The 23,324-nt window shown below is 39.0% G+C and overlaps 1 protein-coding gene across 2 annotated transcripts in view; it reads left to right on the top strand.

Moving 5' to 3' along the window:
• The window catches only part of SMAD2 (SMAD family member 2), a 52,665-nt gene that overhangs the window by 24,268 nt on the left and 5,073 nt on the right, over nucleotides 1–23,324 (top strand). Inside the window, exons 3-10 of one of the 2 annotated variants that reach the window (XM_056324778.1) lie at nucleotides 12,740–12,829; nucleotides 13,994–14,187; nucleotides 14,699–14,833; nucleotides 17,982–18,056; nucleotides 19,328–19,381; nucleotides 20,433–20,645; nucleotides 22,434–22,571; nucleotides 22,733–22,877. In XM_056324778.1, coding sequence (XP_056180753.1) covers nucleotides 12,740–12,829; nucleotides 13,994–14,187; nucleotides 14,699–14,833; nucleotides 17,982–18,056; nucleotides 19,328–19,381; nucleotides 20,433–20,645; nucleotides 22,434–22,571; nucleotides 22,733–22,877 — 1,044 coding nt within the window. The remainder of the gene's footprint in view (nucleotides 1–12,739; nucleotides 12,830–13,993; nucleotides 14,188–14,698; nucleotides 14,834–17,981; nucleotides 18,057–19,327; nucleotides 19,382–20,432; nucleotides 20,646–22,433; nucleotides 22,572–22,732; nucleotides 22,878–23,324) is intronic. The other variant, XM_056324779.1, reaches the window with a different exon arrangement.

Below are 23,324 nucleotides of genomic sequence, written 5' to 3'. Positions count from 1 at the left end.
TGCTTTCTTGTATCTGAACAATTAAACTCTTCAAACCTTTTTGTGGCTTCCTTGCTAGCTGTGAATTTTATTTTAATATTTCGCATAAAATCTGGACATCACTCTGTGTGATGGTAATGTCATTGTTTGACTTAGGTTTTGTATTTAATTGTTTAGCAAAACAATGCAACAATCACGGCACAAGGACCATTCAGTTCTCTTCAGTATGTTGCTTGGGAAAGCTTCCTCTATGGCTCAAACCTTAACTTCATTTGAAATATCTTATGGGAAACGCTGCATGCCTTAGTTATATAATACTTTATGTTTCTTTGAATTTTCATATGCCTCATCTTTAGAGATAGTCTCTTGTTTGGGACATGGATCAAGTTCAATGTATTCTTTCACCAGTTTTCTGTTAGGTGTGTGTGGCTTAGGTTGTGGCAGGGGACATTCTGGCTGTAGTGGCTTCCCAGCATAAAGCACTTCATATATCCTGTGTTCATTTGTCTTCCTGGATTTCTTAAGAAGGGTGTATGATTCATAGGAAAAGCTGTCCAGAGGCAGCTTCAGTTTGAAATGAGGTATTAAAAGGTCCTGTATGTGTTGTTCTAAGAGTAATCTTTTTGCCAAGTTAGCATTTTCAAGGAATGTGGACAAGATAAATGTCTTGCAAAGCTAATCCCTCCCCCTCACTACCCCAAATACCCAGTAGTTTGAGAAGGTTAATCAAAATGTCACATGTTTTTTCAGCTGTCCATCAGTTGCAAAATAGCCCACTCATGTGGTAGCATCAGCCGCTAACCCACTTGGCGGATGACGGAGTCCTTGAGAAAAATTTTACTTGGCCCTTGGTAGCTAGCTTTTACCTGTTAGCTTGTGTGAAAAGCTTTTACCTCACCTACTGTGACTAATACTGGTTAGAGAGCTCAAGATAAAGGTCATTTTTAAATGTCTGTCTGGTGCTAGTCCTGTGTCCTGGTTTCAGCTGGGTTGAGTTAATTTTCTTCTTAGTAGCTAGTACAGTGCTGTGTGTTGGCTGTGATGTGAGAACAATGTTGATAGGACAATGATATTCTTAGTTGTTGCTGGGTGATGTTTATACTAAATCAAGGACTTTTCAGTTCCTTGGGCCCTGCTGGCAAGAGGGCTGGGGGAGGCACAGCCGGGACAGGTGACCCGAACCAGCCAAAGAGGTATTCCATACCGTGGGATGTCATGCTGGGTATATAAACTGGGGAAGAAGGAAGGGGGGGACATTTGGCATTATGGTGTTTGTCTTCCTGAGATGCATGATGGAGCCCGGCTTTCCTGGGGATGGCCGAACACCTGCCTGCCCATGGGGAATAGTGAATGAATTCCTTTGCTTTGCTTTGCTTGTGTGTGCAGCTTTTGCTTTACCTATTAAATTGTTATCTCTAACCCTTGAGTTTTATATTCCTTTCCAACCCTCCTCCCCATCCCTCTGGGTGGTGGGGAGTGAGCAAGTGTCTTCGTGGTGCTTGGTTGCTGGTGGTGCTTGGGTACTGGCCGGGGTTAAACCACGACATCCTGAAATGTGTATGCAAAGCTCTGGTTTATGTCTTTTGAAAGTACCATCTTCTAAGAGATTGCTATCTGCTGTTAACAAACTAATTTGTTGTGGATCAGCCGGTATTGTGCTGGAGATGTTTTCCTATAAAGATACTGTGTCCTTTGATACCTCTGATTGTTTTAGGTCTGTTAAGGATGATAGAGAGTTAATCTGTGAAACTGCTTTGGGTGTCATCTTAACTCACTGCATGATATTGCTTACTAATGCAAAACAGAAAAAAGTAACCACGTGGTGTGAAATGAAATTGAGATGAATCTGTTAGGTTCTTCGTTCCTTATGTAACTTGTAAGTGAAAGAAAGGTATTTAACAGCTTGATATTGTTCCCAGTCTGGAAGACCATGCTAGTCATCTGTCTCTGTAGTTGGAGCATTTCAGTGATAATTTAAATATTAGAAATGAATTGCTTGATCAACTGTTCTCATAGGCATGGTGTAATGAGAGTGGAGGACAGATGGTGATTTCTCAGCTAGAATGAGTTGCTGAACATAGTTGCTTCATAGCTGCCTGCTTCATGATGTGGTGCAACATCTCTAGTAGCTACATGGAGCTAATTCTTCTCCTAAATGGATGGTTTTTGACCGTGTGTACCTGGTTATGCTTCCTCTTACTCCAGTAACAGAGTTTTGATCCTGTATTTCTTTCAGGAGGTGGTGGTCCTGTGTTCTCTGGAAAGCTTTTGTCAGAAAGCCTGAAGGCATTTTCCAGTGTGGTGTTCTCAGATGAAATACAGATAACTTGTCTAAGCAAACTAATATTAAAAGATACGTAATGCACATGGTACTTTCAGCTATGGGGGTTTCAAACTTACAAACTTCCATCCCAGTTGAAGTGCTGTATTTATGTTTCTAAAGATACTGTGAGAAGCTGCAATGAAGGTTTTCCAATTGCTGTATTATTTTGGATATAATAATGTAACAAAGGAAAGTAGCATAGGAATTCCAAGTTACCCTTCCAAGAATGCAGTCTTAAAGTACAAACATCCACATCCTCAGAGCTTGTCGGTCCATATGATAATCTGTTTTTCTTTGCGTTTTTTGCATGTTTGTTTCCCCTCCTGCCTGGTTAGTCTCTGAGGAGCTGCTGTTGTGAATGCTGGTGTACACTTGACACCCTCACTAGGTGCAGGGCGTCTAGAAGTCACTTGATTTTGTTGGTGGTTTTTGAACATGTGACTAGGGGGCAGTAAACCTGTGTTGTGGTTCATCTTATCTCCAGTAAGACTGCTTCAGAGTTTGAGAGATACAGATTGCAGCCGCTGAAGGCTGTGGTATGTTGAGAGTAGAGAACTGTAGGACAAGTTTCCCATCAAAGCTGTTAGCTCATGATTTCCGGAGGCTGCTTTTGCATCCTCCCTGTCTTCAGTCTCTGAGCGTAAGACTTGTGGCCAGCTCCCTTGGACTCTTGACTGAAACCAAGCTGTATCGCATGCCTTTTATTTCTCAGTCCTGAACACCATCTCTGTGCTGCTTGACCTTGCTATTTAGAAGTTTACAAGTTTGCAGGCTGCTCACCACCTGACTTTGAGCAGAGTAAAGACTCCTTGATAGGATCTGCATCTGAACAGACCACATGGACAACAAGAAAAGAAATAAATATTTTACTTCTGCTTGGTTTCCATGGCATCCTGGAACAATTGCTCTTGAACTTTGACGTGCTATCCTTCCAGCATCTCCTAGCATCGAGAGAAAAATAAAGGTAACACTGTTGGCTGCTTTATTTTGTCTGACAGCACTGGGCTAGCATGTCAGGATTTGGGAGAAGGGAGGAGGATAAAGTGCTTTGAAGAGGCCTGCCTTATATCTGTATTTTTGCCTTTGTAGGCAGTTTGTCGCACATGTGACCAAGAAGTGTGCCTTTAGAAAAGGCAACAGAAGCCTATACTGTTCATCAAGATGACTTGTTGACCTGGTGTTCTGCAAAACTGGAAGAAACTAGCTACTGGCCCTGAAATGAGCAATGAGTGGCTCAGGTCTTAGGCTATAACAGAGTATCTTTCATACCTCACGTTCCACTTTCGAGTTCCCTGTGGACATCCCTAAAGTTTAAGCTGGAGTAAATTGGACTTGTTCAATGACTTTTTTTCTTTTCCCACAGTGTTAGGGAGGTTAATTGTATCCTGTCTCCCCTGCTTTTCTGGCTGTTTTGATGTGTTACTTTTTTAGCATACATCCATTTATAAGGAAGTTTACTTAAGTAATTTTCCTCAGTTCAGATGCTGCATTTTCTATTTGATGTAATGCTTTTGAATGTACTGTATAAAATTCTATGTAAACTTTATTCGTAAAAGGATCCTGATTATGAGAAGTTGTGTAATGGTTCCTGGTTTAAATTCCACTAAATATGTACATGCATAAACATTTCTTTCTTGGATGTACCATTCCTGAATGTGTATGTAGGGAGGAGGGAGGCATGCAGAGAAAGTACAGTTACTGCTTTGAGCAAGTAATCTTCAAGCATATGCAACACACAGAAAAAAGGTCTGGGTTTGGATTCTGGGAGAGAGAGAAAAACAAGCTTTTTTTGTTATATGTGTAAGACCATTTGCTTAAATAAGAGTTTGGGGACACTTGGGGAACCACGCATAACTGTGGGAGCTGAATGCCCCAGCTGCCAGTTTTACTATTGTTTTGTTGAGTTTGTGCTGAGAGAGAAACCTGTGCTTTCAGTTCTGTAAGAGCTTTCTTTTCTGGAGACCAGGGCTCTTTTAGACATTACTTAATATCCTTTTCCTAGACTTAACAGGCTCTGTTTCCCCTCTGAAGAATGGGAGAATCTGTTAGCAGACTAACTACCAACCTGTACTTAAAACTTGTAAATACCCATTCACTCTGGTTGCTAATACTAGCCTTTTACAGAACTTTCTAGGGGTCTCCTTTTCTGCCCCAGTGTTTGTCACAGAATGGTCTCCATGGAAGAACCTTGTCCAGCTCCTCTGAAGGATGAGTACCACTGCAGATCTGTGTAAACAATTTTTAAGAAGAATTCACACTCGTGCTTTTTGTTCAGCCTTGGTTAAGATACTAGCTCATCCCTCTAGCAGGTGCTTGAAAGAAAAATCATTATTTCATACTGAATTACTGAATTTTTACATTTTCTGTTACAAGAAAATGAGATCAGGACCTCTACATTACTTCACATCATTCACATGCAGGAATGAGCTGCTGTAGCTTTGAGTTGTGCTATTTGATGAATGTGTATGCCTAGTTATGTACACTTAAATGAGTAGATGATATTTTGTCACTGCAATATGGAATGATGGAGATGCAAGTAAAAAGATCGGTCAGTTCTGCAGGCATGCCAAATGATGTAAGATTTGAAGAAGAGTACAATAGATATCTCATGGAAATAACTTTAATATTTGCATTATTACTGCAAATCTCTTTAATGTTTTCTAAGCGAGCATAGTGCAAATAACCTTTTTACTGTCATCCCCAGTATGGGGAAGAGAAACCACGAGCAACATACATTTTGGTAGTTGAGGTATTTAGGCCAGCCACACTACATTTTACACTAAACTTTTGTTCAGACAGCTGGCTATACAGCTAGCTGAGGTGCTGTTTGCAAAGACAGGTGATAAAATTAACATTGCTGCTGTCTGGTACATAGACATTTTAGGTTGTAATAGGGAGAAATGCTAATTGCCAGTATATAGATAGGACTGTCAGGTCAGAATATGAAGGCAACTACACATTTGAAACTCAGAATTAAAGAAATCATGATAGAGCAGATTTGGTAGGAACTGTCATTTCTGCTGAATATGATACTGTATGTAAGCCAATGAACTATTTTAATTGTGGACTTTTTCACCTGTATTACACCTAAGCCTTTCAAATCAGTCTTTCGTATTACTGTTGTCTTCAAGACCCTCTCTGAGCTAGTTCCAAAGGTTTGGTATATTTCCCTCCAAGCTGTTTTTGATCCTCAGTTGCATCAGGAAGAAGGTAGCTGGTGTCAAAGGAAGGATTCTGTTCTTTCATCCATCGAGTGATTCTTTTCTCAGAGCTAGTATCAGTGGAGCGTAATGGGACAGTATCTTCACAGGAGTGCAGCTTCAGTCTAGCTACACCAGTGATGAACCAGAGCCTTAGCCAATATAGCGGTGTTCCTGCTTAGTATGTTGCTGCCTGAAGTCTTGGGTCTAAGATCTTACATAGCAGGACTTTTTTTATTTTTTAATTACTGTGCAAGGTGCAGATCTTCAGTCTGCAGACTTTAACCTGTCTACTCAATTTTACAGAAACAGCCATGAGCAATGTTAAAGCAATGGCATTTGCCCATTTGTTATGAGGAAATGGGATTCCATAAAGGCAATGGTCATTTCTTACTGTGCGAACTCCATTTTGGATAGCTTGGTGTAGCTCTTGAAGAAAATTCTGCACCGCTGTTCTGCCCCTTTGACAAATTATCAGGCGAGGCATTAAATTCTGTAAATGTTAGGCTGGTGTAAAGGTGTTTGCATGACTGTGCTAAGTAACTTCTCTAGTTCAAGTGAAAACCTGATCATCTTTTCTGTTGTTGTTACATTCTTCTTGTTTAGTCTTTGTGTGAAAATGTGAGTGAAAACAAATGTCAGGCTCGCATTTTTAGGGAAGGCTTTGCATGAGAATTCTAGAATTTGAAAACTGAAGTGGGATATGAGAATGAAAGTTAAAATGATAAATGAGGTACTATCACAGTTTACTGAAATTATTTCTCATTTCAGTCACAGCTCCAGCACTACAAATGCCTCAGAAAATGTAGGGGGAAGACAAATTAGATTCAGTGGAAGAAAGGCTTGTGATTATAAGACGCAGGAGAAAGACAAATGGAGAAGATTACTTCGCACATGTACTTGCAAATTTGGTAGTGGCTGTAGGTTCTGAAAGATGTGAAAGATTCAGGAATAATCTAGATGTTCAGTGTAATACTTCACAAATAAGCAAGTAAAATGTCCAAGACCATTCTGTAATGATTCCTGTATAATACAGGCTTTGACTACCATGAAGGTATTTGTATTTCAGGTTTTATTTGTCATCTTGCTAGTGCTGGCACTTCAGGTGAAGAGGAAGCTGTCAACTGAATTCTGTTTTAGCTCCTTTAGAGCTGTTCCACTTTGCAAGACTTTGAAGAAGAAAGTGCAGTTGCAGTTATGTATGAATTGTGACAGTATTTAACAACTTCTGTATAGACTTTTTGGTACTTCATATGTAAATATCTGTGAAGTGGTTCTGCCTGCTTTCCTCTGATGTCATACTTGTTGCGAGCGCTTCATTTAGTACAAGAAATACCTAGAGCACACAGCGTTGCCAATACCGTAAACAGTCTTAGTAGTGGGATAGTTGTTTTGCTCATTCTGTCTCAGTAAAAACCAGTAATAAATTCATAGTAGCAACAACATGTAATATACAGATATCAGCCTAAGCATGTGTTACTGTTTTGGTGCATGTAGGGTACTGCTTAAAGCTCTTGCTGGCTTTGGGTTCTTTCAGCTATAGCCTCAAATAAAACAGCATCTCTATAAAACAGTATCAATGAGACCTACCAGCTTTATCCCTCATATCTTCTACCTTGCAAATGCACTTGGGGAAAGTATGGGGATGACTTGGAGTATGTGCAGCACAGTGCCATGTGTAGGCACCAGCTTGTTTGATGCTGTGGTCATGGCTGTTTGGACAGTACTTGCACATACTTGCTTGGATCTGTACATCAGTACATCTGGCTTTTAACTGTGCTGGGAAGCTGAACAAAATGAAGCAACCTAGGTCGAGTACCAACCTGAGGTAATTTTCTTAGTTGGCATATGGACATCAGTGAGGAGACTGTGGATTGTTCTGTGTAGCTGCATGTCCAGCTGCTGAAATTTTTAGTTCAGAATTACTGCTGCTGCAAGCCAGGTTGCAAACGGATTTCTACATTCACTAAGATCAGATTGTACTGGCACAGACCTAATATTAATATGCTGATTGGCAGTGTTTATCTTGTCCTGTTCAGCCTTATCCTGTTCCCTTTTTTACCTAGATGGATCTGCATACTTTACCACTTAATCATATTGTGATTATGAAAATCTCTTTTTGGGCAGGGTGTCCCGTTTGAGATGACATCCATCTGTATTTTTGAACTCCTGAATGTGCCTATAATATATTACTTCAAGCTGTTTCATCCCATGTAGTTTATATCTCGCTATTACAGAATTTGATATGGACTTGATATTGGATTCCTCCAACAGGGCTATAACAAATTAAAGCAAGCAATCATATTGCTTACTTAAGAGTGTGGCACAGACCATGTTTGTCAGTGTTCATTCTTCATGGGCAGATCAATAATTCATCTGTATTTGAACTGGGACTTGATTAGTCCAGTTTTGTAGTAGACTTACAGATACTATTATTCCACTAAGATAGTTTGTGCTGTTGATGTTGATTGGGAACATCATCTGTGATACGTAGACTAGGCAATACAAATATTTTTTTGTTATCTTTGATATTTAGGCTTTTCCTGTGTCCGCATTTTTTCTCATGTGTCAGTATTTTGTGTCTTGCTGAAGAAAGGCAGTTTTGGCACTTTGTCTCAAAATTGTGAAGCATTACTAGAGCTCTTTGCTGTTTAGGTAATTTCTTGCCCAGAGTAGAGTTTTTTTGGAACTCAGATTTTCCTGTTAAAGGAAATGATGAAATGGAAGAAGTGAAGGCATACTGTGTGCTGTTGCATGCTGATAGACACATTAAAGATTCTTCTTGCCAGAATTGTACAGTATCATCTGAGATGTTGCTCCTTATACGCAGATGAAAAGTCATGTTGAAATGCCAACCCTTGCAACCCTTTCCACTTAGGGGAAGGCTCTGACTTTGGGAAGCTTTGATTCTACCCAGTAATATAACTTGTCTGACCCTTTCTTCACCACATCAGCCCTCTGGTCAGTCCTGGGATATAGGAATTGCAGGACTGAGTTGTCCCAGGTTTAGTGTGTGGTAGCTTAACTAGACATCTGCTAGACTTTGACTTTTCCCTGAAAATCACTGGGTCTCAAAAAGTTGTTATTTCTTGCAGCTATCCTTTAAGCATTTCTCCTTTCTCTGGGAAACAGTTTTCTTTTGTTAGAACTTCAGAACACCTGGGAAACTGAACCAACTTGATGCTTTATATCCCTGAAGACCCTTATAATAAATTATTTTGTGGGGTCTTCAAAAGCAACAACCTAGTATTCAAGCAAGCTTGCTCTGAAGAGTGCTATAGTCCACAGAACATGGTGATTTGCTAATCTAAGCTAGTGTTGAAAAGATAGAAATATTAGCTTTTGTATAGTTGACCTCATTTCTGTCAACGGACAGATTGTTTTGAGAACAGCAATGAAAGTGCTCCTTGGAATGAAACTGTCTGCTCTGGTGGGAGGAAGTATATTAGCTTGAAGCTTGTATTTTGGAGTATATTTGTGCTGTCTACACAGGAAAGATTTAAGTACAGCTTAGATGCAGGAGCCAAATTGTATTTTGGAAACAGTGATGGCTTACCAGGCTGCAGTATACAGCAAGCTGTAAACCAAAACCCTCTCTTTTTTACTTCTTTGGTAAAACATGAAGCCCAAAGTGTGCTTCTAGGCTTTGGTTTGAGGGCAGTCTGCTTTCTAAAGGTGAAATGGTGATATGTGTTGGCTGCCTCCCTCCTAATAAATCAAATGTGCCTGGGAACATTCCCAGGCACCATGGCCAACTGGCTCAGGGCTGTCTTGTCCATAAACTCTTAGCTAGCAGGGCAGCATGGCTACATCTGAACTGCCCAGTGCGAGTGGTCCCAATGGTGTGCGACTCAAACCTGGGAATTGTGTGGGAGAACAGTAATTGGCATGGCCTAGTGCTGGGGAATGTCCTAGCAGCTTTCTAGCATACATAATCGTGTTCCAGGGCCCAGGAATGTTTCCAGACAAGACTTAACTTATGAGTACAGATGTTAGTCCCTGATTCTTATAAATTCTTCATGGACTAAGGCATAGAAGGACTCCTTACATCACAAGGGATTTAGGATGTTTCAGAAAGGCAGGTTTAGGAGAGAATGCCTGCTATTTTTTTTCAAGGTGTTCATTCTGTACTACTAAAATGTCTGTACCTCCTGTCTCCCTTCCTGTCTCCCTTTTAGATGGTTTTGGTGGTTGTTAAAACATCTTTCAGAATGCTGTCACCTTCTTTACAACCACCACCTTTCTGGGATGAGTAGGTGTGTGTGCCCTCTGTCAGGCTGTTGCTTGCATATGAATGAACATACTGTGGCCTTTCATGGAAGTGCTATGTACGAAGTATGCTTTTTATGGTTGTGAGAAATTTCGTTCTGATTTGGTGTGTGTGTGTGTGTGAATACCAAGAACCTTAGTTTATCGACCGGGTGATGTGGTGGGGGGACAGTCTTGCATCTTTTAGGCAGTGGATCTTTTATGTGATCTAGGGAGTGGGGAGGCCACTTCATTTCCGCAGATGTTTCTTCCTGTGAACAGTAATATTTTCCTGCAGGCACTTCTGTTTTTGACTGTAGATTATTCGAGTTGGAGTATAGTCATAGCTTAGATGAGCCACTATAACACTGATATTAATCCCAGCTCTAAGCAGGGATACATCCTGGAAGACAGCTTATCATTTAAGCTGCTGAATATTGCAGCAGGTTTGCTCTAACTGGTCACTTTTTTCTGTACGTCATGGCCTGCCCTCCCTCCACAGCATCCAGTTTCATAGCAAGCTATGTCTCTGTCACACAGTCACTTCAGGATACTGTTTGTCTTTCCGTAGCTTGTGAAATACTCTGTCAGCTTTGATAGTTTGAATATTTATAAAGAGGTTAGCAATAAAAAATACTGTTCTGTTCAGCATGCTTTGTCAAGGGCTATGAAATTTTACTTCTGCATGTGCTTTCTTAAAAGTCTTGTGAAGCAAACACGTGGCATGTCATCCTTACACCAGTAATGCACCCCACAATTTTGGGAACATGTAATCTGTGTGACAGCATCAGCTTTGGAGTGCTGCTTTGTACAAAGGATCTATTGCTCAAAGGTAGTAAGCTGTCAGAGCTGACTATGTCAATTAATATGCAGCAGGCTTTGTGTCTGCTGATTGTTCTTGTAATTTAATGTGCATGATGATCTGTCTTACCAGCAGTAGTGATGCCTATTTAAGGACACAGTACAGTTCAGGGCTGCTGCCTGGTGTCCCGCAGGCTGCCCCTGTGTCTTTGGGGCAATTATTTCAATCCTTAGGCAGCTTCTGGCAGCCCACCATCCTGGAGGCGTCTTAAGAATATGAAAAAGAGAGGTCGCAGGCTCACTAACGTGGGGATGGTCAGTATTGCTCTTTGGCCCACTCTTTCTGGAGAGCTGTGATGCTGCCTGCATCTGAGGTGGATGTAACTTGTTGAGGACAGTTGGCTTTCTTGCAGAGCTGGATGTATGTCAGTGAATGGGCCTTTGCCTGTCTGTTGCTCTCTAGTAGACAAAAAGTCTGCTAGTACAAGATTTTGCTTGTGTCATAATCAGTAAAATGTCAAAGGCCATATTTTATTCAACATTTTTATTTTTGATAAATGCAGGCTGCTGCCAAAAATTCTACTCTCACTCCTCCTTTGTAGTGCTTGGGTAGCTCCGCAGTAAGTAGAACAACTGATCTGGCTGAAAAGTAATTCTGAAAACACAAATTTTGAGCCACATAGGTTCTGTGGTCAGATAGCCAGTTTATTGATTTGGGTTGCTCCTTGATTGCATGGATGTTTCAGCTTCCATGGGATGGCATTAGAAATGAGGCATGTGGACTGGCAAGAAGGGAGGAAGAACCATTCATTCCCTTCATCAATAGGCCATACTTGTTTTATTAAATTCACTGTGGAATTGAGGTGGCTGTCAGCCCTGAAAGTGGTTTTATGTACAGTGCTGTGCTGTCTCCTGTTTTGTTTCATAACACTGATGAATTTTCCCTGTGTAGGGAAGAGAAGAATACTTACCTCGCTTCTCTTCCCATAAGTGTTCAGTCCAAATTTGTGAGTATATCAGCTAAGCTTAATAGTTTAGATTTAAATTGCAATGCCTATTTAAAACCAGGAGTTTCATGAACTTGGATTTTTCTTTCTGTTTTTCAGAAAGAACTTTTCAAGAGGTCATAATTTTTAAAGGTTATGTAGCAGCCAGTCAAACTTCAGGCTTTGCAATTAGGAAGTAGGTATGGAAATTGCTTGGGAACTAAGTTCTCTTCCTTTCTGAGGCGCAAAGTCTAGCTGAGTGTTACTTATATAAAAGAAACAGTCAGTTTTCAGTGGTCACAGAGCAAGTCTCTGATAGACGTGAGCTTGATTTATGCTTCTGAAAGCCTGCTGCCCGTTTACAAGCCCATGCTGTTTTCTTGCATTGCTTAAATTTACTGCTGCATTTAGTTCATGCCTTTGACTGAAGGCTCCTTTTTCATTACTGTTGTGATCTTGTCATTGAACCAGTTTGGTAAAGAGTTAGTTGTCTTTTCTCTCCTCCTGCTTGATTTAGCAATTAAAAGTTTTGTTATTATGTAGTCAGGTCTTAAAATGCTACATGGTAAAACTGATGAACATGATATTTTTTGTACAATGGAAAAGAATATTTACTACTTTAAGCAAGGAGGGTACAGAAACAGTGAGAAGTATCAGCTACATGTGCTTTTTTTCAGAGTTAGAACTTTTCTGTTTTGGGAAAAGCAGCAAATCAGTGTGTGTGTGTGGAATGATGTTAATGCTGAAGTGGTTGTACCTGAAAGTTAGATTGTGATGTTCAGTTTCAGATACACATGGCCTTTGTTTGAAGTCTTAGGGATGCTTATGTTTAAAACCAAACCAAACAAAAAAAACCCCAACTCAGCAACTACCCTTTAAAATTGAATTTTCTGAGAGCTAGGCTGAGGAAGTTTTGCCTGTTTTAAGGAACATTACAACTGTATTGACTTCTTAAAACCAGAGAACTTGTTCACCTTTTAAAAACATCATTTACCTTGAATCACATGTTCCATTTTGATAGCCTCCTTCATATAGAAAATATAGCATGAGATGTCAGTTTAAATGCAAGTCTAACAATGCTCTATCTTCTATGTGAAAGGAAGTATTCTGTACATTATTCCATGTTTGACATCATGGTGTTTTGAATAACCATATTCCATATTCATATCAATTTTTTGTTTTTGTTTTCAATTTATGCACAGCACTTGCTCTGAAATTTGGGGACTGAGTACACCAAACACGATAGATCAGTGGGATACAACAGGCCTTTACAGCTTCTCTGAACAAACCAGGTGAATATTCTGCCCTCTCTCGCATCATAGAAATCTTGTGGGAGGGATTGGCTTTGGAGGGTCTGTAATGGGATGCTTTAGCTGTAAAATAGACTAAAATGCTTCATAGGCCTCTCATGGTACAGCATTTTAAAATATTTGCTTGCCAGTGTAGAAATCCAAGTGTGTTCAGCTGATGTTTTGACCAATGAAACTCTTAATTCTGGAATATTCCTTTTTTATGCCAGTGCTAATGAAAGAGTGGGAAGACTTGTTAAATGCAAGCTCTAATGTGATTTGGTATTTATATTAACAAACTTGGGAAACTTAATTCTTTAGACCTAATCTTACAAAGTGTTTAAACTGCTTTGTATGCCACAAGCTTTCAGTTAAATCTTGCTAATTGGCTCAGATACGAGCTACTAAAGAATTGTTCGTAAATTCTTCAGTAGTTTAATGGTGGACAAATTCTAAACAGGGTCTTTATTTTTTCATGTCACATTACTTGATTTGTGTATTGAGGTTTGTCTCCCATCCCATAACAATCATAAACATCTGCATTTGTGTAAGCATATGCAGTCTGTCTTAAAACTAGCAAAACGTTTTCAGCTGGTAGCAAGGCAGATGAAGTCAAGAAGATAAACTGTACAGCCCTTACAAGATGTGCATTCATGCTTTTTGCATTACAGTTACACTGCCATGTGGATCGCTTGGGCAGCTGACTGCTTATAGGCTTATTTGCAGTCCTTCTGTGGGAATTCTTATGTTTAAAGCCATAAAGCATCCATGCCACAGCAAAGCCTTGAGGTTTAGCAGTGGAAGGGACTGTTAAAGTGTGTGATTATTTTTTTTTCTTTTAAACCAACTGTCTTCTACATTAAAAAAAAAAAAGTATATGAAGCAATCATTCGTAATACTTGGTTGGAGGTAAAGTGGCTTTTAATGAACTCTAAATTCACTGGCAATAATTTGAGCAACTCAAAAATAAGTTAAGACACTGCTTGATACCAACATTTTTATCACATTTGAAGCTTTTTAACAAGAGTATAAATGTCACTAGCAGTGTCAATCCATTGAATTCTGAGAATACACGAACTACCCATCCCATGCGTGTACACTGTTGCTTGAGTGATTAAGACGACAGCATGCAGTCTGTAAATACTTCTCAACATCTTTCCCCTATAGATCTCTCGATGGCCGTCTACAGGTATCTCATCGTAAAGGATTACCGCATGTTATTTACTGTCGGTTGTGGCGCTGGCCAGATCTTCACAGTCACCATGAACTTAAAGCAATTGAAAACTGTGAATATGCTTTTAATCTTAAAAAGGATGAAGTATGTGTAAACCCTTACCACTACCAGAGAGTGGAGACACCAGGTAGGAAGACTGCTTCTGACTTTGTATAGCTGTACATACTTGTTCCAGCATAGCATTTTAAACGAAAAAGAGAAATGTGTTGCTTTCTCTTGCCAAAAGTACAAGACTCTTGGAGATAAAGCTTTTGAGAATACCATCTCCTGAAAGTTTTTAATAGTAAAATTACTGAAAAATGTCTACAAATGTGTTGAACACAACAAATGCATTGATAAACACTTCTAGTACTGCTAGCAGTTTCCAGCGGGCTAAGTATGGTCCAGATGGAAAAGGAGAATAGAGATGACTTACCTTTGCTAATGTGGAATAGCCTTACTTGGGAGGCACCTCAGGAGTCTGTTCTTCCAGTAACTAGTAGTACAGTTGTAGTGTGAGCAGTACTGAGATTCAGAAAATTTCAAAACATCTGCAAAAATTGTTAGATGGTTTAGATGTTTGGTTTTTCTTTTTCTTTTAGCTCACAGTAACATGTATTGTGAGGATCTTACTAATGCTTTGAATTTTGCTTTTCCAGTCTTGCCTCCTGTACTAGTGCCACGGCACACTGAGATTCTAACGGAGCTTCCACCTCTTGATGACTATACCCATTCCATTCCTGAAAACACTAACTTCCCAGCTGGAATTGAACCACAGAGCAATTACATACCAGGTATTTTCTTAACTCCCACTGTAAACAGTACATTTAACATTGCACCACTGGAACAAAGATGGTAATTTCATACTCCTAAGTGATTAAATTAATTAAAAGATACCAATAAATTAAGGCTTGTTGATTTAATGTCTTAATTCCAATGGAAACACCTGAATACTGTTGTTTGCAGAGCATGGTCCTGTGTGAAACCATGTTGCTGTGGTTTCACAATAGCTTACTTGGTTTCAGTAGCTTATTTAAGATTCAGAATGCTAACAAGTACAAAGTAGACATTCACCTTATGCTTTAAGCCTGTTTTACAAACATACAGTGGTTGCCAGATGCTTTGTTGTAATTGAGTAGTAAACTGCTGCTCAGTCTAACCATGTGTAGTATGTGGAGTAAATTGTAGGTTGCAAAACAGTAACTTAAAAAGTGTTTTGATCTGGAGTTCACAATTGATCAAGGGTTCCTTTGTGTACTTGTTACTGTTGTGTGCATATAGTTCTGTCTTTTTAGTATGAAGGACAGCCTAACAATATTGAACTCTTAAAAAATTCTTCCTCCCCCCTCTTTTCCCCTTCCTCACCCCAAAACAAATACCAAGACTAATCTGCTATGGTGCACCCGAAAGCCTGTACTGTTATTGAAACATAAAATTAGAGACCTTTGTTTCCTGCCCCAACTTCCTGTTTCCTGTCTGTTCAGGAAGTTGCCTAGAGTACAAAACCAAGTGAAGCTGAAGTTTTCTCATAGATGTTTAATGCAGCTATGTTACGAACAAGCTGAAAATTCAGATCTGGACTCTCTTGAAGAGTAAGATGACTGCCTTGAAAGTGAGATATATGCAATGTACAAATTGTATCTACATGTCTTAAACGGAATGTTGCTTGTGTTTTCCTTAAATATATCAAAGAATTGAAACGGCACAAAAAAAAATTTCAGTTAATTTGTTCTCATCTTTTAATTTGTGCCACATTTGTTGCCACCTAAGGATAGCAGATCTTTACAAGAGCAATTTCAGGCGCTAGAAGTCGGTGTTGTTTTCTTATGTATACTTTTTTGATTCCATCTAAGGGTGTTTGATAGCATCTGCAAACAAAATTCTGGAAGGCCACCCTTTTAAAATCCAGTGCTATGGAATGAGCTAAAGTGACTAGGTAGTTATTTGCAGGAATTCTGTTCAAGGTGGTTGCAGGTATTCATGTGATCTTCCAACGTTTATGCGGCCAACCACATCTTGCCTCTTCTCTGTCGCTGACACACTCCTGTTGTATTCATGTCATGATATCTTACTTTATTTGACCTTGTTAACTTAATCTTGAATACTTAGCTAGGTTCTGATAAATTTTGTGCATCTTGACAGCCTGCTTCAGAGAACAGTTTTCTTTCGCGGTAGGCTAGACTCACAACTGTGGTAGCTTCAAACTGCCATACTGTCAGAGTACTTGGTCTACAGAGAGGTTGGTTTCACCTGTGGCAGGGAAGATGGCCATCATAAAGGTGCAGGAAAGCCTTTAGGGGAGCTGTATGTTCCCTTTCAGGTTACAGAGGCACTGAGCTGCATTGTCCAAACTTCAGGCAGCATTCAAGCTCTGCTAAGATTTTTTTAGTGCTGTGCTTGAGCATTTATTTGCAGCTGTGGTGGTGTTCAACCTCTGACCCTAAAACAGTATTAATAGTGCTAGGTGGAGGAAATAATCTCTGTTCAGACAGAGACTAGATATGGAAAATAATCTGTGCCAAAGAGCCTAGATTAGCAACTGGAAATTGGACGTGTGGGTTGGATTGGTAATGGTTATTGGCCTTTTAGCATGGCTGTGGGCTTCATTATAATGAATGATTTGGCAATGGGTGGAGTCCTCTTTATCACAATGAATTCTACAAAAATGTTCAAAACAAGTATGTTTTTTGTCACCATACTCCTTGCTAGTAAAGGTTTCCCTTCACTTTCCTTTTAAATTCTCACTTTAATTTTGAGATCTATATTTAGCACACTAGTTTTACAGAATGAACCAAAGATATGATTCTTCCAGTTCATTTTTATTTAATCAACTGAGTTAATCTAGTTTCCTCTCAACGACTTCCTTCTGATCTTATTATATTGCTGTAAATCTCAGGCATGATATTTGATGTTAACTTTTAAGCGAAAGGCTTTATCTTTAAATTTCTGCTGTTTGGTAATGTAATTAAATATGTTTAATCCCTCGGATGTATTAGAGACAATTCTAAGATGATTGTAGAGATAGTTAGCTTCAAACACTTTCAATAAAGAAATCCAGGTTTTGCCTTTAATTTATAGGAAAGGGCATTTGCCCAGTTCAAAGAAAACTGTTTCCTGAAAGACTATTGGTTAACTCGTTATCAGGATTACAAAGTACATCTTGAATGGAGAAAAGTTACATCCATACTGTCCTGGGCTTTTAAGATATTTCTGTGGAGTTAAACACAGGTTTTGGTATCGGAATGCTTCGAACTTGTTACTGACTTTACTTTGATCTGTGAAACTCCCATCTTTAAAGAAAGCTAGATAAAAGACTAAATGATAGTTTTAATAGAGCTTGGAAGTAACAATAATAACAATTATAGAGCTTGTGCAGCATAACTAGATAATACAGTTATCATTAATGAGTGAGATCAACTGTTGGGCGTTGAAGAAAAATGGCTTTGGGGACTGAACTGAAAAATAACCTTTAAGTGTAGCAACTTCTATAAGGCGTGGGGGGGTATCTGATCTGATGATTATACTACATAAAAACAGCTTAGGGGTTTTTTTGGTAGAAGTCACCAGATGGTTTTTTTCATTTGTAATTCTACTAAATGTGAAAGCTGTTGATCACAATTGCAAAATTGTTACTCATTGTAGTGAAAGTGTCTTGTCTTAAATGGAACAAACAAGGATTATCTGTTAATTATATAACATGTTTGAGCAATTGACTGGCATACCAGCGATGATACATTTTACATAGACAATAAGGCAGGTAATGCATTTGAAGTCCTACTGGAAGGAAGAAGGGACAGCAAAATGAAATTCTCATTCACTGTTCATGTATCATATGGAGCTCATGAAGACTTACAGACAGAAACCCCAAATGCTAAATCTTACAAATTTATCCAGTCATTGAACCAATAGGTGGATTATTTTTTTAATATATTTTTTTAACAGAAACACCACCTCCAGGATATATCAGCGAAGATGGAGAAACAAGTGACCAGCAGTTGAACCAAAGCATGGATACAGGTAACGCTTTTTTTCACTGGGATTGCTACTTGTGATCCCTCTGCACAGCGGCATGAATTCAGCCCAAACAGTGATGCCAGTAGCCCTCTGTATAACCTGGTGTTTTCTGTTTATAATATCACTTTCAATCTTTTGTGAACAAAAGAATTTTTTGCTAGGGGACTGCTTTTAAGACATTCTGTGCCATATTAAGTACATTTCTTTGGTTTTCTAACAAAGGCACACAGGTCTAAGTCTTCATCAGAAAGCCTTAAAATAGATTTTAATAGCTGACTGGTTTCAACCTACGCCTAAGTTTACCTTCTGGAAATGGCTTCATTGAAGCAAAATGTCAGTTGGCCTAAACAAGTTAGAGAAATGGTGCATTTTGAGATCCTGTCTCTTAACTCTTGACAGCCTTAGCGCTTCTGCCATGTTTCAAATTAATTATTACATGAAAGGCTGTATTGAAAGAGTAGTAAGGCATTTGTGCCTTTGTATCGAAGGGTTTCTAGATTATCTGGTTGGCCTTAGACTTAGGCAGAGCACAGCTGATGTGCTGGATAAGAACCTCCTGCTATGTGCTGGTAGACTTGAGTGTGTTTAGTTAGCTAATGTTAACCTTTTTCAGTTAATTGGAATCAACTGCTAGTTTCTGTAAGAACTGCAATATTTTCCTGCTATATGACAATAGGCACCTTAATTAAAAAAGCCTGACATTGGCAGTCATTGTAGGAATGTTCCTGTGCAAAGCCTTTCTGTGTGTCGCCTACTAGTGCAGAAATTGTGTTGGATAGTTCACGTTTTTCTGCAGTTTTTCCTTCCTTCTTCCAGGAAAGAAAAAATTCTTCAAATGAGGAAATCCAGTTTGCTCTTTTCTAGAGAGAAATCCTCTCCCTTGAGAATATAAGCAGTATCTTGCTTGGTGTTGTCCACCTTTTCTTAGCTGTTTTTCACTGAATTTGGGAAGAAATCACTACCCTTCTCACTGGAGAAGTACATAAATAAAGTTAGGTTTGCAGAGTGTGCATGAAGTGAGAGCTCTGCCAAATACAACACTAAGGTGTTAATTGAGTCTTTATGAGGAGGCACAGGTTCCCAGGAGTCTGAAAAATTAAATGTAATCTTAATTCAGAATAAGTATGTGACATGCTGGAAAACTGGTTGTAGGATTTATAAGATTTCTCATTCCAGAGAATTTTAATGTAAACCTATATTGAGATAATGGTTATACCTAGCCATCTAAATAATGAGAATAATTTGCTCTGAAACAATCTGTATTGCTTCAACAGGATCTCCAGCAGAGCTGTCTCCTAGTACTCTCTCCCCAGTTAATCATAGCCTGGGTAAGCTGGAAATACTTTTAATTGTTTCTGTGTGTGCGATGACCCTTCGTTATATATAATGACATTAAAAATGAGAATATACTTTAAAATTAAAGAGCTCTATTAGGAGGAGACTCTTGGGTTGGCTTGCTGATAATAAACATAACAGGGCTGGGTTAATAACTTGTTAATAACTATTTCTGTAACTGTTGAGCTTCTAGCAAAGAGAAAGAATAATATGGTTGTGTGTCCAGGAATAGCAATTATAAATCCTTTAAAGGACATTAGCATTAATATCCTATCCATAGTGCTGCCCAGACTTGCAGTCTCCCATGTACGTGTGTGCTGCTGGTCTTCTCATGTACTGTTTCACCTGTAACCACAACACAATTGTTGCTCCCACAGTAGTCGCCCACCTGCTTTGATCAGGTGCCATTGCTGTGTCTCTATAAATGCCTCAGGAAGATCAGATTCCCTTGGGTTTGTTTAAGGAATGGTGGCAGGATGTGACAGGAAAGTGCTGTTCAGAACACTGAGTAAGTAATTAGAGTAGGTAAAGAGGGGAAGCAGGGCAGGAAAAGCTGAAGATGCACAGGGAAGATACTGAGCTTTTGTAGGGGAGAGCTTAGAACTGCCTTTAGATAAAGAGACAGTGGAAGATCTAGTGTAATCAAGAGATCATAATTTTCATATTAATATTTTTTCCTGTGTGCAGTTCATATTTGATAGTTTAATGTTGCCAAAATGTTGGCAAATTACAGAAAGGCAACAGAAATGTCTCAATATCTGGCACCCATGGCAACATTAGCTTAATCATTTTGCTGAGCAAAATGCAAGTACTGAACTAAATGAGCTGTGGTCAGATTAGATCACCCCTTCTTCCCCTCTCCTTTGCTTGTGTGGAATATTGAATTCCATTCTGTTTACTTAGGTAGGTAAAAATGACAGCAAGCAAAATACAATTTGAGTAGTTGCAGGAGACTGCCACTGTTGTTTCTGAAAGAGACTAATATCCATGCAGCTATTCAGCCTCAAATTCCATATTAAGCTTGTTTTTTAAAATTTTTTTTAGACTTGCAACCAGTTACTTACTCGGAGCCTGCATTTTGGTGTTCAATAGCATATTATGAATTGAATCAAAGAGTGGGAGAAACCTTCCATGCATCACAGCCTTCCCTGACCGTAGATGGCTTTACAGATCCATCAAATTCAGAACGATTTTGTCTAGGTCTGCTTTCCAATGTAAACAGAAATGCTACAGTGGAAATGACAAGGCGACACATAGGTAAAAATCTCTGATCTTTTAACTATTTAATTTCACTTTAGCCCATAAAATTTTCTGGAATGATCCAGGTAGGATGGGCAAATCTGTGTGTGGGGTTCTTTTCAGCCTTGCGCAGCCAGCCATTGAACTTCTCTCATTAGGCTTGCTGAGGAGATCTTGGTGTCTCTTGTTAAGGACAGAAGTGGAAAGACACAGAGGTCACCACTTCTGAAATGAGGGAAAAATGTAGCAGCCACTGCTAGCGCAGCCAGTTGCAATTGGGAAGAGATGTATTGATTGCTGAAGCTGAGAGGAGCTGCCTTTCCTCAATCAGTAGTCACCAAGTTGGTGGCAGCAGCAGTCACACAGGTGTCAGGCTGCTAGTGGCACAGGAGGAAGCCACTCAACTGTATGGGATTTCTGTTGCTCACATTGCTGTTTTCTGCCTCCTGGAAAAAGATGATGCACCAAAGCATCCCAAGGGGCAGGTTTTTGGCTTTTAGGCTCCTTGTTGGACCATTCTGACTTGGGTAGCATTTATATTTAGAGTTGCTTTTAACTGAAACTTAAGCTTTAATTACAAATTTTAACATGTGGCTTATTCTAAGATGCAGGATGGACGTTGCTATTACTTGAATTCTTTTCTGAAAGCTGCCATTGAGCTAACACACTGTTTTGACATGATTAAGATTTTCTTTGTAATAGTAAAGATTATTATTTTCCACAATGCAGCATCTTGGCTTTAAATTCTTCAATAAACTACTTTTTTTCTTTCTGCATTCTTTTACTTAGCAACATTCATGAGAATTTATTTTTACTTTTTTTTACTAAAGAAGTTCAGCCTCTTTAGTGTAGAACCTTCTTACTCTTTCGATGCCAAATCCAAATGCTTTCCTAATAAAATTTTAGATATGCAGAAACCCAGGCTATACTTGTGCTGGCTGATCAAAATGGTCAATGATGAGAAAAAGCAAAAATGTGAGCTGCTCTATAAAGAAACTGAAAGCTCCTTAGATTTTGTTTGAAAAATAGTTCTAAAGAAAAAGGAGAAGAGAAACTGGCCTTCAGAGGACCTGTGAATCATAAACAGTTTTCTTTGAGAGATCAATTGTACATCACTTACCATACTTCTGCTAGTAATAAACCATGCATGCAGATATTTTTTTTTCCACTTGGAGGGAGAACAAGATCACAATTTAAAAGTGAACAATAGGATTTCTTATGGGTATTTTTTGGTAATAGGGTAAATGAACTGCTGTTGTTTTTGTCAAAGTAGTACTGAGAAGGGATATGCAGTGGGTTGTGAAATAGTGTGGGTGGGTGTAAGTGGAGAGTGTTGAAGTGGTATCCTTGTGTTTTCCTTTTTAGCCAAAGTCGCCTGTGCCACTTCACATGCAACACTTTATTAGCACAAGTTTTAATTCTGTTGAATCTAATCTTATTTCAATTTTGGTATTTCTTTTGGTGAAAAAGTTATTTGGTAATGGACACTGCTCCCTGACTTGGATTTGGTTACAAGCCATTACATGGCTAGAAAACTCTGTCTCATTCTCGACCAAAACTTATTCTGCTTCTCCTTCAAATACTGTGTGTTCGTGGGAGAAAAATGCAAGTTAATTGTGTTCTGCTCCTGCTACAGCTGTCAGGTCAGCAGTGTGGTCCTGTAGATAATTGATTTCTGTTTCTGTTGTAAAGAAAAACCTTGGCCTTCTGAAACAAAATACTTCCTTGTTTTTTAATCTGCTTGGGTCATATCATAACTATATATATATAACTAGATAACTAGAGTCCTTTTGAATTTTGCTACAGGAAGAGGAGTACGTCTCTATTACATTGGTGGAGAAGTTTTTGCTGAGTGCCTAAGCGATAGCGCGATTTTTGTTCAGAGCCCCAACTGTAATCAAAGATATGGCTGGCATCCTGCAACTGTGTGTAAAATTCCACCAGGTTAGTAGCCTACCAAAGGTCTTGTGTAAAAATACCCAGTGAATGTATTCGATAGATGACATTCGTTTTCCTTTTGATAGTTTCTTTGTAGTCTCGGGCTTCTGTGTAGCAAACACAAGTATTTATTGATTGTACCCTTTTGACTTTTTTTTTCTTTATAGGATGCAATCTAAAAATCTTTAATAACCAAGAATTTGCTGCTCTTCTGGCTCAATCTGTGAATCAGGGTTTTGAAGCAGTTTATCAGCTTACTAGAATGTGTACCATAAGAATGAGTTTTGTTAAAGGATGGGGAGCTGAATACAGGTAAGAAAAAAACCTGCTTTTAAATTTAAAGCTAATAATTTTTCTTCTTTCACTAATACACTATTTTTCTGGCTTGAAGGCCATATATACAGACTTCTTACTGCTATTGTATTGTATTCAACTTGCCATCTGCGAGTTGAACCCATATTTTACTCTTTCTCCCCCTCAGCTATGGACGTCCTAATTCATAAAGACCAGTAAACTGATTTTGGTATTGCATTGAAGCCAGCTGTTGAGCAAGGAATGTTGTCACAGTTCCGTTTCCTTGCTCAGTCCTCTTGCTTATTGTGGTGAAATCACTGACAACATCTAGAAAGTTCAGTTTGCTATGAGATTATTTGTTGTTTCTTAGACATACAGTCGTTTCTGTCTCTGTCCTGTTCTATATGGAGTATAAGGAGTTTGTTAGGTTGTGGTGTGGGATGCAGTTGATAGTACTCGACAGAA

The sequence above is a fragment of the Falco biarmicus genome, chromosome Z, assembly GCF_023638135.1.
Source record: "Falco biarmicus isolate bFalBia1 chromosome Z, bFalBia1.pri, whole genome shotgun sequence".
NCBI classification, from domain to species: domain Eukaryota; kingdom Metazoa; phylum Chordata; class Aves; order Falconiformes; family Falconidae; genus Falco; species Falco biarmicus.
The sequence above is the reverse complement of the archived record's forward strand: the minus strand, read 5'-3'. Positions and strand labels throughout refer to the sequence as shown.